At 43.6% G+C, this 18,013-nt stretch overlaps 1 protein-coding gene across 1 annotated transcript in view; it reads right to left on the minus strand.

Annotated features, from left to right (window-relative positions):
- ALK (ALK receptor tyrosine kinase) overlaps positions 1–18,013 on the minus strand; it is a 725,373-nt gene that overhangs the window by 319,046 nt on the left and 388,314 nt on the right. The window contains exon 4 of the mRNA XM_043917489.1: positions 5,851–6,052. Coding sequence (XP_043773424.1) covers positions 5,851–6,052 — 202 coding nt within the window. The remainder of the gene's footprint in view (positions 1–5,850; positions 6,053–18,013) is intronic.

An 18,013-nucleotide genomic window follows, 5' to 3' on the forward strand; every position in this document is an offset into this window, starting at 1 on the left:
TTCTGTGCTGTGGAGAATCTTATTTCTCTGTTACCCTCTGGAATGAGTCTCATTTGTTTTGTGAAAAGGCCCTGACAGCTTATCTTGGCTCAAGCCCGGGTATCACCAAATCCTTTAGGTTTAAAACATCTTTTCAAGTATTAGTAATTCAAATGATTGGCAACTTCTATCCCACCAGGCCCAATTCTTCCCTCCACACACTGTAGTTCTGGTCACACATAAGAAAGTCCCCAGATACCCAGGGCTTCCGGAGAAAGCTGTGTGCGCGAAGAGGAAGGCAGGCTTGTGATGGATGTCCTGGAAGCAGTCTTGGAGAGTCACCCTTACAGTCTGAGACACCACCAACCCTTGTGCTTGTGCTCTTGAGTCCAAGAAGCTGCTGATTTTACATTGCCAGTCGCCGCTGGACAGACTGCTCTTTCTCAAACAGCTTTCAGTTGAAAGGCAGGGGAGCGCAAGAGGAGAAGAAGGAGCTGAGCTGCCTGTGCTGGCTTTCCTGGACAGTGACCTTAGCTCAGCCTCTTAAAATTTCTGGGCCCTAATTTAAAAACATCTGCATAAGCATCTGCTGTTGCTCTTTAACTTGTGTCCTCCTTACTGAACTGGATGCTCCTTGAAAGAAAGCCTTTGTCATCTCCGGCTGCGTATTCCCAGCACCGATGACACAGGTGGCATTCCATCCACGGTGGTTACATGATTATAAACTGAGAATGATCTATTGATAGCATGTATTAAGTATCTACTACAGTTGGGCACAGTGTGAGCCATCTTCCTTATGCCATTTCAGTCTGTTGTTCAGTCGCTCAGTCATGTCTGACTGTATGCAACCCCATGGACTGCAGCACGCCAGTCTCCTCTGTCCTTCACGACCTCCCAGAGTTTGCTCAAACTCACAGCCATTGAGTCAGTAACATCATCCAACCACCTCATCCCCTGCTGCTCCCTTCTCTTTCTGCCTTCCATCTTTCCCAGCATCAGGGTCTTTTCCAGTGAGTTGGTTCTTTACATCAAGTGGCCAAAATACCGGAGCATTTCACAGTACACCATGTTAAATAGGTATTATATTCATTCAATTCACAGAACTTTGTGGCCTCTAATTTCCAGTTAGGATGTCCTCTGCCTGCTGGATTCTGCAGTCAGTGGGGCTGGGCAGTTTGACAGCCCATTCCTCTGCTTCCTTGAGTCTGTGGCCTTTTTGGCTGGGCAGATGAGCAGATGAGCAGGCCAGGCATTTGTTGTTGGCTGTCCCCTGGGAGACTCCGGGCAAAGCCTGACTGCCTTGGCAGACTCAGGCGTTCTCTCCCTGTGAATCATTTAGATCTCACGCACTCTGCTGCTGCTGGTGCTGCTGCTTTCCAGGCGACTGGGAGGCGAGCATCTGCTGGGATTCCCCAACCGCTGCCCCTGCTTCCTGCGCCTCCTCACAGGCTGCCGCCCCACTGGTGTTGCACTGAGTGGTCTCCCAGGGGCTTGCTGGCCTCTGACTTGTCATTCCTCTGAGTCAGGCTCTCCCCATTTGACAGTGTTATGACAACTTCCTTCCTTGTTACTACAAATGCTGACTGTTGTTTTCCCAGCAGCGGTTCCCAAACCACTGTGTTCTGTTCTGAGAGGAAGCCAGCCTTATCCGTAGTCATCACTGTTATCACCACCACGATTTCACCATGTCCCCCTCACTGCACTGATCACTGGGCTGCTGGGGTCATCTCTGACATTAAAGGGAACAAGCTTCCAGCAAGGCAAACTGCCAAGGATCTCAAAATCAAAAGATTCTTGAGAGTGGCACTGACCTCATAATCAGAAAACAGATGAGTCACAATCCTGTGTGATCCCAAATTGTAAGCAGAGTGGAGTAGATAAGGCTACTAAGTAAATGGCCTCTTATGTGTGTTTCCTGATCAGAGTGTGCAAAACCCTTCACGTCCTTAACTGCACTGACCCCACATGACTATGTGAGAAGGGCAGCACCATGATTCCCACTTTACAGATGGTAAATCTGAGGCTTAGGTAGGGGTGGAATGTGCCTGAACTCATAGAGCTCATTCATGAAATATCCTTTCACGAACCATCAAGGTTGGCTTTCTGCATCCCTAGCACCTCTATGGTCCTAACAAATACAAAACACCCAGTAAATGACTGTTCATTGAACTGACAATTGAATAATGACACAGGACATAAATTCAAGACTTTGATTCACAGAACATTATTATTATTACTATTTTTGCTGCACTACTGTGGTTCAACTGAGCTCTTGCAGCAATGGGTAAAAACAATCTAGAGTTAGTCTGATTAGGTTCAGATGCCCTACACCCTGTCTAGTCAGTGGCCTTGAGCAAGTTATTTGGCTTCACTGAATTTCCTCATCTGTGAGATAGAAGATAGTAACAGTACTTGCTTCACTGTGTTGTTGAGTATTAAATAAGAAAAGACATTTAAAGTGCATAGCAGTGACTGGCATAATTAGCGTTAACAAGCTACTACTCAAGGGTGGGGATGGGCCTTATATGTCTGTGAAACCCAGGACTTGGCACAGTGGCTGGAACATACACACGCCTGCCAACACTGACACATATGTGACAGGAAGCAAGTCCCTTACCCCTCCTGGCCTCAGTTCCCAACACTTGTGAACTGACATGGTGGGACCAGGTAAATCCCAGTGTTCTTCCCCACTCTAAAATGGTCCATTTCAGTGGTCTCAAGTGGGACAGTTTTGCCCCCCAGGAGACATCTGGCAATGTCTGGAGACATTTTTGTTGTCATAACCTGGGGAGGTGCTACTGGCATGGGTAGAGGCCTGGGAAGGTGGGGGCCACGTTCAGGACAGTGTCCACAAGAAGAACTGTCTGGCCCCAGATGTCAATAGTATCGAGACTGAGCAAACCAGATCCAGCTGGACGTGAACAGCCAGAGCTCTCTGAATTGCTGGACAAGGGCTTGTGGCCTGCAGCTTGCCAGAGTGCCCAGGGCAACACCCTGACCACACTGATCTCGTCAATCCAGGGTAGGGGTAGAGGGGGTCTGGCTCAGGCATCTTTAATTTAAACTGGCATCACTCTTGCTTATCATCAAACTCCAAAATGACTCTGCCATGACTAGGAGAGAACATCACGGCACAAGACTCACGGAACCTGGCCTGAGGCAAAGCCCCTAGGATGCAGGGGCAGCCCTACCAAAGCCAAGGTCAGAGGGCTTGCCCATCACCCCTGCAGGCTTTCCCCTGCCTCAGCTCCCTCTCTCCAGGGGGCAGACGAATGCCAGTGATCAAAGAGTCATGCAGGGAAGAAAATGCTTTGGCCAGCAGAATGGACACAGAAACGGCAGCCAGGGCAGCCTCAGGGGAAGGTCACAGCCTCCTGCACTGTGCAGTATTAGTCTCCGTGTTCTCACCACATATGGAGGGAAGGTCACCATCACATGCTCCCTGGATCCTCAAAGAAGCTAGCTTGTCTCCTTTCGCAAAGTTCCTTCACCTTCCATGTCCTCTTTCCTAAACTCATCGGTTCTCCCTGAATTCCTGCCAAGAGGCTGTGGGTTTCCCAGAAAGAGAAGAAATGATCCAGAAAGACCCCAAATGAAGAAAGGGGAGACCTGGGGTCTTGTTTAGGTTCCTAAAAATAGGCTGCCGATCTCCTCTCTGCCTCAGTTTTCCTGTCTGTTAAATGAACAGAGACATTACTTTGCCAACAAAGGTCTGTCTAGTCAAAGCTATGGTTTTTCCCGTAGTCAACTATGGATGTGAGAGTTGGACTATAAAGAAAGCTGAGGGCCGAAGAACTGATGCTTCTGAACTGTGGTGTTGGAGAAGACTCTTGAGAGTCCCTTGGACAGCAAGGAGATCCAAACAGTCCATCCTAAAGGAAATTGGTCCTGAATATTCATTGGAAGGACTGATGCTGAAGCTGAAACTCCAATACTGTGGCCACCTGATGCGAAGACCTGACTCATTTGAAAAGACCCTGATGCTGGGAAAGATTGAAGGCAGGAGGAGAAGGGGGCGATAGAGGATGAAATGGTTGGATGGCATCACTGACTCAATGGACATGAGTTTGAGTAAACTCCGGGAGTTGGTGAGGGACAGGGAGGCCTGGCATGCTGCAGTCCATGGCGTTGCAAAGAGTCAGACACGACTGAGCGACTGAACTGAACTGAAATGGGACATCAGATAGTAGTTATGAGCACAGGAAGATAAAGAGGGATGGCTCTTTGTAAGCCCCCACAGCGAGTCACACCAAGGAGCAATCATCTTCCTGAGGATGCTGGACAGGGACCAGGCCCTGCTACTTAGGAAGTGCTGAAGTCCTGCGGCACTTGTCCTCTTACACACATGCATGTTCTCAGCTGGCATTTCAGGGAGACCCCAAACTCCACGTCCCCCGGTGACATCAGTGGGTCCCTCTACCTGCTCCCCACTCCTCCAGCACTTTAACAGATTGATGGCCTGAAGTCCCAGCAGCCCCAGGCAGCACTCTCTGGACTCTGCCAGGCTTGGTGGGGCAGGAATGGTGAGCAGAAGGCAGAGTAAACAGCTCATGGGGCTGGGCAAACACATACAGGATGGCACTGCAGCCGGGGCCACCGCCAGCCCCACTCATGAATGGGAGACTTTGCCATCTGGTATTCTCACAGGAAAGGGAGGCCATGATGGAGGAAGGCTTGCCCATGGCCCACCCCTAACACCTGGCATTCCTGATTTCTTGTGAACAGAGCAAGAAACACTTGGTGGCTGGGCCCCTCCCAGCCAGGCCAACGAGACTTTTCTGAGGCAAGAAGATGCATGCGAGTTTCAATATGAGGAGAACATCCTTTCTGAAGCCAAGATTTCATTCCTGCTGGAGCATTAGTAGCAGTTCTTTGAAACACAAATAAATACAGATGGGCCAGTAGCAGGGGGAGTGGGGTGAAGAAAGAAATCAAGAAATCAAATCAAAGAAATCAAGAAATCAGTAAGAGGCTGTATAGTTTTATTGGAATGGTGATAGGCAGGCTCTCCCTAGTGCATGGAGGTGGAGATGGGTAACATCACTGTTCAGTTGGAGCCTCTCTGAAAGATATTTTCTTAGAGGGAAGTTAAGCCCTCTAAGCTTAGCTAGAAATTTGAGGTCTACTAGCACACATGCCTCTCTTACTCTTGTTGATTATCAGAGCAGGGACCCCTCAAAGCTGGGGTCTTATGGAATGAGAAGAAAGGCAAGTGCAGAGATTCCCTTGTTAAAGTTTGCTTCCCAGAGTCACTACTTCTAGAGGCCTGATGGATCACTCGCAGCAAGTGAGTATGTCCAGGAAGCTTAACTTCAATGGCAAGGGTACTGTGTGTGACATCAATGCTGTGAAGCTTTTCTAGAATAAATCTTGCTCCTCTCCCCAATCAGTACCATGTGGCAACCCTGATCTCTTCCACTGTGGGGTCCCACACTGCTGTGGGAATGCTCAGGCAGCCACCCACAGTAGTTTGCTCTTTCCCTTCCTGCCAAAGTTCCTCTGGTAAAAACCAATTTCTAGCATATTAAATTACTTTCATTTTGGCCTTGTAACTCTCCCCTTGGCTGTTTTCTTCTTGGCTCCATCTGGACTTTGGGAAACGAATATCTTTAATACCCACTCATTAAATGTTCACTCTGCCAGCTGGTCCTCTGGCCTCTGGAAGGACCGCCAGCCTGGGCAGCCAGAGGGCCCCACAGATCAGTGCCCGAGACACCACCCAGGGAATATTAGCAGTAATGGCTCAATCTGGACCCTACCCATTAAAGGACGATTGTGAGTTTTAAGTAGATGTCATAGAGTCTGGAAATTTGTAGCCAAAAGCCACATCTCCATTTACATACTGGATTTGGGACACGGGGAAGGACTCACCCATGCTTTCCCGGAGTGGGTACCAGGAGGATCTCTCTTCCAGCCTCGTTGTGGGGCAGCAGCTGAGCGACGTACCTGCCCGACGGCTGCAGGTGCCGGTGCACCGAGACGGCCAGCCTGCAGTGCTCGCTGCTGCTCCTCATCCATGGGCTCAGGATGGTGTGCTTGGAGTTTGCCGAGGTGTTGAGGAGGAGGAAGGCACCTGCCAAGAGACACGGAGAGTGAGTCTGCAGTGTGTCCAGATGAGAGGACCAGCATCAGCTCTGTGGTGGGATTTAGAGAGACCAATGGTATTAGAGTCAGTGATGCTGGAAGTCTTCCTCCAGCCTCTCACCTTCTTCACACAGCCAATCTCTTCCCTGTTCCCTTAGGCTGTTTCTATAAAAAGTAAAGCCTGAGGCAAAGATGGTAATCTGGGACTTATCATCAGGCAGACTGAGCTTCTCACCTCAGCTTCCCTACTGACTAGTTCTGTATCTTTGAGTCTCAGGTTTCTCATCTGTAACACGGACAGCCTAAGAGAGTCCCTCACTCCATACATGATCCCAGAGTAGAGTCAGGACATCAGTTCCACCTCATAAACCTCCAGGTGTGGTATCTCCAAACCTCACAAACCAGGACACTCTGGGGCATCTCAGGCCACCCAGTGGGTCACAGTTTAAATCTGAGCTGACCTGAGTTCTCCATATGACACTCAAGCCAACTTCAGACTCAACTGACATCTGCTGGACAATTCAGAGTATCTGAGGAATGTATGGTTTGGCTCCAGGCTCTCAAATAGTTATGACCAGTTCAGATTTTCTTTCTGTGGCTTATTTGGGTCACTTATTTTGTAGCTAAGATCATGGCTATGGCTCCTTTGTTTACTAGCTAAGTGATCTAGAGCAAAGCATCATCTTTCTTTTGTTTCAGTTTCCTCATGGATAAAAATGGCGTGGGAAGGGTTGGGCGAACTCAATAATCTTTTAAGACGCATTTCAGCCCCTAAGTCTATGAATCTTGTGAATCTGCAACTATTCTCCAAAAAGAGAGCCCTACAAATCCATCCTGGTGCCGTGTCTGTGGCAGAGTTTCCCTCTGGGCAAGCCAACCCTAATACCAGTAGCACAGGCCAAGTAACCTACACAAAACCTGTATTTACGGGGATTACTGTTGGCATAAAAGCACAGCATTATTTTGTTGTCACTGGTATTCCTTCTGATACATTAATTTCACTTGCCATACTTCTCCATTGAAGTTTTAGACCATTAGATGCTGCTCCTTTTGCAGTGAAAGCCTGTCTCATAGACCCTTGATTTCTCCTGTGGGAACCAGCTAACGAGTGTTTGGCTTCTTTAACCACCCCCAGCACATAGAATTAGTCTCCTTCACAGATAACCCAATTTATCGAGTAGGCAAAGGAACCATACTTTTCACTGATAAAGAATGATATGGAGGAAAGAAGGGGATTTCTACCAGAAGCTAAGTATTTCCAAGGACACATATTGTGTCAGGAATTTGGAGAGTTGCTATATTCTGGAAGTAGGTAAATGTGACTTCTAGTTACAATCAGGATGAAGTCAGCACAAAACTGTTTCTGAACTGAATCAGGGACACGGATCAGTACTGGAAACTGAACCCTCTGTAATTAGTGGGAAGTTTCAGCATGGTGCACAGAACTTTGAAAAGTGCTTTCCGACCCTCAGTAAATAATCTGTGCTATTATCCTATTTTACCACGGGGAGACATTCTTGTTATGGACACAGAAGTAAAAAAAGAAAAAAAAAAGATAATTAGAATCAAAGATTCAGAATTAGAAAGCACTTTAAGATGATCCAATGTAATGCCCTTGCTTTTCTAAAGAAGCAGACTGGAGATCAGAAGTGGGAAATAATTTGTATAAAGTCTCAACTTGAAAGTCCAAACCAGATTGCAGGTCTCTGAACTCCTAATCAAGGCTCTTTCCCTTGCATCTTTCTCATTGCCCCACTGTATTCTTTATCCTAAAGTGAAATGTAACCAGAGTGCCTTGTGGCCAAGTTGTATAACGTGGGAGCCCAGAGGGATGGGACAGAAGAAAGACAGGCAGATGGGTGCTGGACCAATCCATTTGTTCATTGGCCTCTTTACTCACTCCTTTCTGCCCTCAGATTTCATTTATTGGACGCCTAATTTGAGCAAACATTCGAGCATTGGTTCTGCCCTGGGGACACAGACATGAGCCAGACACAGTTCTGGACTTCCAGGAACTCTAGGTCCCATAGGGGTGATGAGATGTCTGCACTAACTTTAATCAAAGGTAGAGGTTATAGAGTCATAAGACACATACAGACAAAGTACTTTGGGAGGCTCCACTAAAGATATTAGGTTCAGGTGGGAAGATTGATGAAGAAGATGATCTTTGAGCTAGGTCTTTAAGGGAGAGAAAAACAAAGATATTGGCAGAAATGGCTGTGCAAGATTTGAGAGGAAGAGGTGTCAAGGCAGAAATGTAGAAAATGTGTAGTGGCATTTGGATGCGGAGTGGGGCACATGAAGAGAAGGCTGGGAAATAAGGAAGGGTAGTGCATGTGGACCAGACCACAGAGAACATTTCATTCCCAGCTGAATGAATTATACTTTGGACAATAGGGAGACAGAAAAGACTTTTGAGCAGGATAGGGACCTCATCAGAGTGGTGCTTCAGGAAGATTAATCTGCTATGGTGGGGGGAGGCGGGATCAAAACTGACCCAACCTCATCCTCCACCGTCTGTCCACACAAGGCAAGGACAAGACTAAATGCAAATAGGATGTGTTTTGTATGTTACGTTGTAAGCAAAGGTACTGTGTTAGGGACAACTCTGGGATCTACCGATGCTTCCAACCATCTGTTCAGAGCAAGTGAGAGCCCTGGAAGTACCTCTGGGGCACAGTCTTGCAGCAGACACTTTGGGGTGCATTCTGAGCTTAGGATGAAGCCACACATGCCACATATAAGGGAGCAACAGTAGTGTGTCTGGGTCTGAGACCCTACGCTGGTATTTTTCATTGGGAAAAAGTTGGATTGAAACCAGCTTTTTGAGCTACTGAGAGAAAGAATGCAGGCAAAATAAAAGAGGTGCTTCCCTTTTTTCTCAGTGAGCACACATTGATGAGTGGGTATTAAAGATATTCGTTTAACCCCTGGGAAACTCGAGCTCCCAAAAGGAGCAAATCAAGCTGAAGTTGCTGGGGCTTGGGGCTCATCCTCTTCACTGTCCCTCCCTCCTGGATGTGAAAACACATGTAAATTCTGTCCTTGTGATTCAGTACCTCAATAATGAGACTCTTTCAAAGCTGACTGGAAGATGGATTACTTTTCCAGTTCTAGTATGTGAGATGATGTTTATATGAATTTTATTTTGTGCAACTGGACTATCAATAAGGGACTGAGCTTAAAGTATTTTCATTCTCAATAAAACTCTATAGTTGAGAGCTATCTCTTCATCAGCAGCTTTCCTCTACCCCTAAAAAATAAAATAAAAGGGAAAAATACATTTCATAAGCTCCTTGGGATATTGTCAGTATAAATCTTTTAAAGTCAGTGAGAATTTATCTCTCCTCTTCCTCTTTCCCATTTCCTGTTTATTTTGCTCAGAACAGCTTGGGGCTATGGGAAGGCTCCTGGGGTCCCTTCTAATTAAGAAGGATGGCATGGCAGCTCATAGACCTTCTCCCAGAGTGGGCCATAGCGGGTGGAGAAGCAGATCAAGGAGCCCTGCTTACCCGGTGCCACAATCATGGTTTCCTTATTACGGGATTGTGTTGATGTGTTCAATGATTAAATATGAAATGGTTATTATTTTTACCTCTGGTCACAGGCATAGGGATGTGTCATTTCATCCAAGCCAGCAGGGCTCAAATTATGAGACAAAAACCAAGGGGCATGAATCTTGAGATCAGACAGACTTTATATTCAGGCTCTATCTCTATTCCATTCTAGGCTTTAGACAAATTATTTAACCTCTTTAAACCTTAGTTTGCTCAGATTTAATATGGCTATAGCCTACCTCCTATGGCTGTCATGGAGATTAAATTGAATTGCATGCGTGAAAAGTGGCTGGTACAGTGTCTGGCCTTTAGTAGATACGTGGTGAATGTTGATTTCCTGCTTTGAGGGGTGTCAATCTGGAGCTCCTTTTATCTATTCCTAAACTTGAAATCAGAAGGACCAAATTTCAGCCCTGGCTCTGCCACTACCAAGGTTTCTTTGTTTGTAAGATGAAAAGGTTGGATAGAATCTCTCTGAGGACCCTTAGAGCTCCAAACTGTCAGTAATTCTATCTGCCTGCCTAGAATATTATTAATCTAAAGGAAACATGTCAAGTCTCCAAGCCCCTAAGTCCTAAAGACTTCTTCTCCTAATTTACCTCTCTGAGGCTTCTAAACCAACAGTTTCAATCAATTGACCAAATATTCTGTGAACTGTGATTCCCAGTTCTGCTTCCTCTCTTCTAATTTACACGAATGCATCTCTGCAAAGGGCTCCTGACCTAGCATCATTTGTTTCTATAGATGCTTTTGTTACAAAACTGGTACCACCCCTAAATGTTTCATATTTAACACAATGCTTGCCATATGGCACACACTCAATGACTTTAAAAATCAAAGTAATTTATACATAAAGCAAGGAGTCAAGTAGTTCAGAGTGGTTAATAATAATAATAAAACTATCCCCAATCATACTCCTCACACCAAGTCCCAAAAATACTTTTAAGGATTTCTAATGTCTTTGGCCAGCTGCTTTCATGATTCTAGATATTACCATCAGAGTGTTATTTGTTGGTGCAACAACTTTAGGCTCATTAACGTTGATGGTACAGTAAGAAAAATGATCTTATCCCCCTTCTACTGGGTTGGTCAAAAAGTTCATTTGAGTTTTCCTATACGATCTTAATAATTCTTTATTTCTTAAATCCCTTTTTACTTTTTTATTACTTTACTTTTTAACTCTTCATGGCAGATTTATCATTTGTTCCATCAGCTTTACACAGTAGCGCCTGACTCTCCTCCCTGGAAGATGACGCCATTAGCCTTCCTGCTCTTCCAGACTTTTTCACATCCACCTACTAAAGCAGCTGTGTTTTCCTCTATATTGTCAAGGTTGTGTAAGAATGATTAAGTCTTGTGTTTTCCTTTCAGGTTGATGCTAAATGTTGAAAATTAGTAACAGAGCTTTTTATACTGAAAACTATATACATATTTTCACTGCAGTGAACAAAGGTTATATTTATAAATGTCTTTATTGGGCCAGTAATGCATCCCACTCCACAGAGAATGTTTCTAATATCAAGATGAAATGAATATTCATTCTATCTCTCTTGGTCTTAACATTGTCACCTGTCAAAATTGTGGCACATTATAATTTGCCTTATATTTGAATCAGGAGTCTCCTGTGCAGTTTGTTTTTCCAGAAATTTCTGACTGCTTTTCTCTTTTATTTATTTTCTATCTGTCTTTTGCACTATATCACTAATGCTTCTACAAATTCCTTGAAGAATCTCTCCCTTCCTCTTGAAGACCCTGACTTTCTGTTTTTAATTTATACCAGTTGTTTTCTGGCCCCCAGTACAGCTATTATTCTGGAATTTATTTTCACTGAGTCTCTTCCATTAGTACCACCATCCTAGGAAATTTCCTCAGGGGAAAACTTGTTTGAGAATCTTTGACTATCTGCAATATTTTTATTTTGTTTTCACACTTGGTTGATAGATTGTTTGGCTATAGTTCCCAGATTAGGAGTTTTGCTTCAGAAATTTAAAGGTCTAGCTTTAGTGTTGTTGAGCATCTGTATGACTGAGGTGAAATCTGAGGCTGGTTTTACTGTAATTTCTTTATAGTCAACCTGGTTTTTTTTTTTTTTTCCTTTGGAAGCCTTCAGGACCTTTCTTTAACACTGAGGTACTTGAATTTCAGTACAATGGATCTAGGAATGGATCTCTATAAAAATTCTGCAATGACATTTGGTGGGCTCTTTCAATCTGAAAATACATTTCTTTCTTTCATTTCTGGTATATCTGTTTTATTATTTCTCTGATATTTTCATTGCCCTCTTCTCAGTCTTAAATCTTTCTGAAGACATTTATCTCTCAAGTTAACTTGTTAGCTACTTTACCTTTGTTTTCTCTGGGGTCAATTTTTTAAGGTTGATATTTCCTTTTCATTCTGCTGGGCTATCACATGTAGGGTGGTCCTGGCTCAGCCCTTCGTATAGAAACAGGAGAGGCTAGGAGCACTTCTAGAAATTTCTCTACCCATAGTTAGTGCTTGCCCTTCATGTCAGCATTGGCATGATGGACTGTGGGAAGCAGGCCACCCTGAAGCACCTGCTCCCCAACTCCAGCATCGTGGACTCATCTTCATTCTCTGCATGAGCAATGAACACTCCCAAGAGTAGCCCTGGTTTTCTTGGTCCACTTGAATTTTTAGAGAAAAGTCTTTGTTTCTCTCCTTTGTGGTTAGGTATCTTATTATCTTTTCATCTGGTAAAATGGGGTTGAAAGGAAGTGACCATATGAGTTAACACACCACAGAGAAATCACATTCTTCCTCCTGAATCTCATCCTTCCTTCCAGAGAATCACTTACCAGTACCCACTGTGGTGTTGCCCAGCAGAGGAAGACCCCCTCCTCCGCTCCAAAGGGAGCATCTTCTCATCTTATTTCCTCTGTCAACAGCTTCCATCTCCTCTTTGTGCTCTAGAAGTCACTCATAGATGCCCTCCTGTTCTGTTTGCCATTCAAGGTTTATTCCTCCTTTGAATCCTTTATTATCACTTTAGTGGGATTATAGGACAGAAGACAAATGTGTGCTCAGTCCACCATCCTTTGATCCTAAGAAGTCTCTTAATCATATTCTTTGTGTGAGAACATGAATAAACAAATGTACGAACGGACAGATTTCTATCTCAATAAATCACATGATTTTGGCACCACTGGTTGTCTATATTGCAATTAAACTATTAAATCATTATTTGAAGCTATTACTTGATCACGATACCATTTGTATTAGGTAGCACCTAAGGAATAGCAAGAATAGCAAAGGATAGTTTGCTAGTTAGTTCCAAAGAATAGCAAGCAGAGATAAGAAAGCCTTCCTTAGCGATCAATGCAAAGAAATAGAGGAAAACAACAGAATGGAAAAGACTAGAGATCTCTTCAAGAAAATTAGAGATGCCAAGGCAACATTTCATGCAAAGATGGATTTGATAAAGGACAGAAATGGTATGGACCTAACAGAAGCAGAAGATATTAAGAAGAGGTGGCAAGAATACACAGAAGAACTGTACAAAAAAGACCCTCATAATCATGATGGTGTGATCACTCACCTAGAGCCAGACATCCTGGAATGTGAAGTCAGGTGGGCCTTAGAAAGCATCACTATGAACAAAGCTAGTGGAGGTGATGGAATTCCAGTTGAGCTCTTTCAAATCCTGAAGGATGATGTTGTGAAAGTGCTGCACTCAATTAGCCAGCAAATTTGGAAAACTCAGCAGTGGTCACAGGAGTGGAAAAGGTCAGTTTTCTTTTTCTTTTTTTTTCCATTTATTGTTATTAGTTGGAGGCTAATTACTTTACAATATTGTAGTGGTTTTTGCCATACATTGACATGAATCAGCCATGGATTTACATGAGTTCCCCATCCTGATCCCCCCTCCCACCTCCCTCTCCATCCCATCCCTCTGGGTCTTCCCAGTGCACCAGCCCTGAGCACTTGTCTCATGCATCCAACCTGGGCTGGTGATCTGTTTCACCCTTGATAGTATACTTGTTTCAATGCTATTCTCTCAGAACATCCCACCCTCGCCTTCTCCCACAGAGTCTAAAAGTCTGTTCTGTACATCCGTGTCTCTTTATCTGTTTTGCTTATAGGGCTATCGTTACCATCTTTTTAAATTCCATATATATGCCTTAGTATACTATATTTTATATATATTTATATTTGATATTTATATATATGCTATTTATATATATGTGCTATTTATATTATATATATAATATATATTATATATATATGCTATTTATATTATATATATCTATATCTATATATATATAAAGTATATTTATATATACTTTATCTTTCTGGCTTACTTCACTCTGTATAATGGGCTCCAGTTTCATCCATCTCATTAGAACTGATTCAAATGAATTCTTTTTAATGGCTGAGTAATATTCCATTGTGTATATGTACCACAGCTTCTTTATCCATTCGTCTGCTGATGGGCATCTAGGTTGCTTCCATGTCCTGGCTATTATAAACAGTGCTGTGATGAACATTGGGGTGCACGTGTCTCTTTCCGATCTGGTTTCCTCAGTATGTATGCCCAGGAGTGGGATTGCTGGGTCATATGGCAGTTCTATTTCCAGTTTTTTAAGGAATCTCCACACTGTTCTCCATAGTGGCTGTACTAGTTTGCATTCCCACTAACAGTGTAAGAGGGTTCCCTTTTCTCCACACCCTCTCCAGCATTTATTGCTTGTAGACTTCTGGATAGCAGCCATTCTGACTGGCGTGAAATGGTACCTCACTGAGGTTCTGATTTGCATTTCTCTGATAATGAATGATGTTGAGCATCTTTTCATGTGTTTGTTAGCCATCTGTATGTCTTCTTTGGAGAAATGTCTGTTTAGATCTTTGGCCCATTTTTTTATTGGGTCATTTATTTTTCTGGAATTGAGCTTCAGGAGTTGCTTGTATATTTTTGAGATTAATCCTTTGTCTGTTTCTTCATTTGCTATTATTTTCTCCCATTCTTAAGGCTGTCTTTTCACCTTGCTTATAGTTTCCTTTGTTGTGCAAAAGCTTTTAAGTTTCATTAGGTCCTATTTGTCTATTTTTGCTTTTATCTCCAATATTCTGGGAGGTGGGTCATAGAGGATCTTGCTGTGATTTATGTCGGAGAGTGTTTTGCCTATGTTCTCCTCTAGGAGTTTTATGGCTTCTGGTCTTACATTTAGATCTTTAATCCATTTTGAGTTTAACTTTGTGTATGGTGTTAGAAAGTGTTCTAGTTTCATTCTTTTACAAGTGGTTGACCAGTTTTCCCAGCATCACTTGTTAAAGAGGTTGTCTTTTTTCCATTGTATATTCTTGCCTCCTTTGTTGAAGATAAGGTGTCTGTAGGTACGTGGATTTATCTCTGGGCTTTCTATTCTGTTCCATTGATCTATATTTCTGTCTTTGTGCCAGTACCATACTGTCTTGATGACTGTGGCTTTAAAAGGTCAGTTTTCATTCCAATCCCAAAGAAAGGCAATGCCAAAGAATGCTCAAACTACCGCACAATTGCACTCATCTCACATGCTAGAAAAGTAATGCTCAAAATTCTCCAAGCCAGGCTTCAGCAATACGTGAACCGTGAACTTCCAGATGTTTAAGCTGGTTTTAGAAAAGGCAGAGGAACCAGAGATAAAATTGCCAACATTCGCTGGACCATTGAAAAAGCAAGAGCGTTCCTGAAAAAACATCTATTTCTGCTTTATTGACTACGCCAAAGCCTTCAACTGCGTGGATCACAATAAACTGTGGAAAATTCTGAAAGAGATGGGAATACCAGACCACCTGACCTGCCTTTTGAGAAACCTGTACGCAGGTCAGGAAGCAACAGTTAGAACTGGACATGGAACAACAGACTGGTTCCAAATTGGAAAAGGAGTACGTCAAGGCTGTATATTGTCACCCTGATTATTTAACGTATATGCAGAGTGCATCATGAGAAACGCTGGGCTGGAAAAAGCACAAGCTGGAATCAAGATTGCCGGGAGAAATATCAATAACCTCAGATATGCAGATGACACCACCCTTATGGCAGAAAGTGAAGAGGAACTAAACAGCCTCTTGATGAAAGTGAAAGAGGAGAGTGAAAAAGTTGGCTTAAAGCTTAACATTCAGAAAACTACTAAGATCATGGCATCTGATCCCATTACTTCATGGGAAATAGATGGGGAAACAGTGGAAACAGTGTCAGACTTTATTTTTGGGGGCTCCAAAATCACTGCAGATGGTGACTGCAGCCATGAAATTAAAAGACACTTAGTTAAAAAAAAAAAAGATGCTTACTTCTTGGAAGGAAAGTTATGACCAACCTAGATAGCATATTAAAAAGCAGAGACATTACTTTGCCAACAAAGGTCCATCTAGTTATGGCTATGGTTTTTCCAGTGGTCATGTATGGATGTGAGGGTTGGACTGTGAAGAAAGCTGAGCACCAAAGAATGGATGCTTTTGAACTGTGGTGTTGGAGAAGACTCTTGAGAGTCCCTTGGACTGCAAGGAGATCCAACCAGTCCATCCTAAAGGAGATCAGTCCTGGGTGTTCATTAGAAGGACTGATGCTGAAGCTGAAACTCCAATACTTTGGCCACCTCATGCAAAGAGCTGACTCATTGTAAAAGACCCTGATGCTGGAAGGGATTGGGGGCAGGAGGAGAAGGGGATGACAGAGGATGAGATGGCTGGATGGTATCAATGACTCCATAGACATGGGTTTGAGTGAACTCCGGGAGTTGGTGATGGACAGGGGGGCCTGGCGTGCTGCGATTCATGGGGTCGCAAAAAGTCGGACATGACTGAGTGACTGAACTGAACTGAACTGAAGGAATAGCAGAAGTTTATCGGCTGGAGTGTGGACAGAAGAAGTGCAACACGGTGCAACGTGTACCTTAGGGAATGATGCCGTGCCATCCCCCAGAGTATGTTCCACAGAACAGCAGCCCCACATGGTGTTAATAGGTATTATGGGAAATATTTGGGATCGAGGAAGGTTGAGGGTTATCGGGTTAAACAAAAGTAAACAGGCTCTTTCCTTGTGGGACTTCCTAGAAACTTAATATGCCAGTAAGAGTTTTGACTCTTCAAGACTGAAACATAAAAGAGTTTTCCAAAACTCCTTTGGGCACAGAATCTTTTGCTATGGTGTATAATGCACCATGGAATATGCTTTGAAAACCCTACTCTATTCTATTTGTGCTCTAGAGACCATCTGCAGAAAGCAAGAAAGGAAAAAAAACCATCGTGATAAGAATTAAAGTATTATAGAAGTGAATAACGTATCTCTACCATCTCTTAAATTGTAAAGCTCTGTTTGTATGACTTTCAAACTGTCCTCCCATCAACACCTAAGATTCTTGTGGCAGAAGCATGCTTTTGGAAAGGCTCTTCTGGGTTACTACTTTGGTCTCTCTACCTGAGGATACTTAAAAATGCCACATTCTATATCTGACTTTCAGAAATTCAGAGCTAGAAACAAACATGGTGGTCACATAGCTAACCCCTTGCTCTAATGGGGAGAAAGCAAAAAAGCTAAGGACTTGCCCAAGGTCATACAGCAAATTAGTGGTGGATCTGGGACTAACAGCAAGATTTTCAGATCCTGTCCAGTGGAACACTCAGTATCTGCCTGCCCATGTCAGAGATCTATGATGGTATTTTTGGTAAAATGTTCTATGGCTTGGTCTCCAGTTGTCCCAGACAAGTTGTCACTTTCTCTCTTTTCACTTTTACAATTCTGAGGATCAGGCCCATCTATCTGACTGTCTCAGATCCAAGGAAATAGACTAAAGCCTGGGCAGGGGGCACCCAGACAGATGACTTATCCTCTGGAAATCACTCCTGGGGGCTTAGGGTGGTCCTTCAAGTCTGGAAAGTATTTGAGGGTCTCCTCTGTTCATGTGGTCTAATGAAGTACAAAACCAAATTGGGAACACTGAAAAAGTTCCTTTATTGTTTATTTTTCAAATTTGAGTTCTGCTACCCTATGTAATCTTAACTCAGGTTTTAGGTTTTAGTTCAGAGTTTTGAAATATATAGGAAGGAATAGTTAGGATTGTCCTTATCGCCATGCCTTGTCTAAAAGTGGGATAACTTAGGGATCCAGACCTAGAGTTCTTGCTAGTTATTTAGCCCAACCGTTTCACCTTGCAGGTGAGGACATTGAGGCCAGAGGGTTGAAGGAATACGCCTGGGTTCCACAGCAGGCAGCTGAGCTGTGTTAGGCCCCAGCTCCTCCAGTTCCAGACTGGTGCACCTTTACTGTCTCACACTGCTACGATGTCAAATATTCGGTATAAGCTCTACTACCCTCCACCACCAGGACTTAAATGTACTGCTTTACTGCACCTTTATCAGGAAGCACTTGAAGAGAAATGGAATCGGTTTCTGAGGTC

Source organism: Cervus elaphus, chromosome 11, assembly GCF_910594005.1.
Source record: "Cervus elaphus chromosome 11, mCerEla1.1, whole genome shotgun sequence".
NCBI lineage: Eukaryota > Metazoa > Chordata > Mammalia > Artiodactyla > Cervidae > Cervus > Cervus elaphus.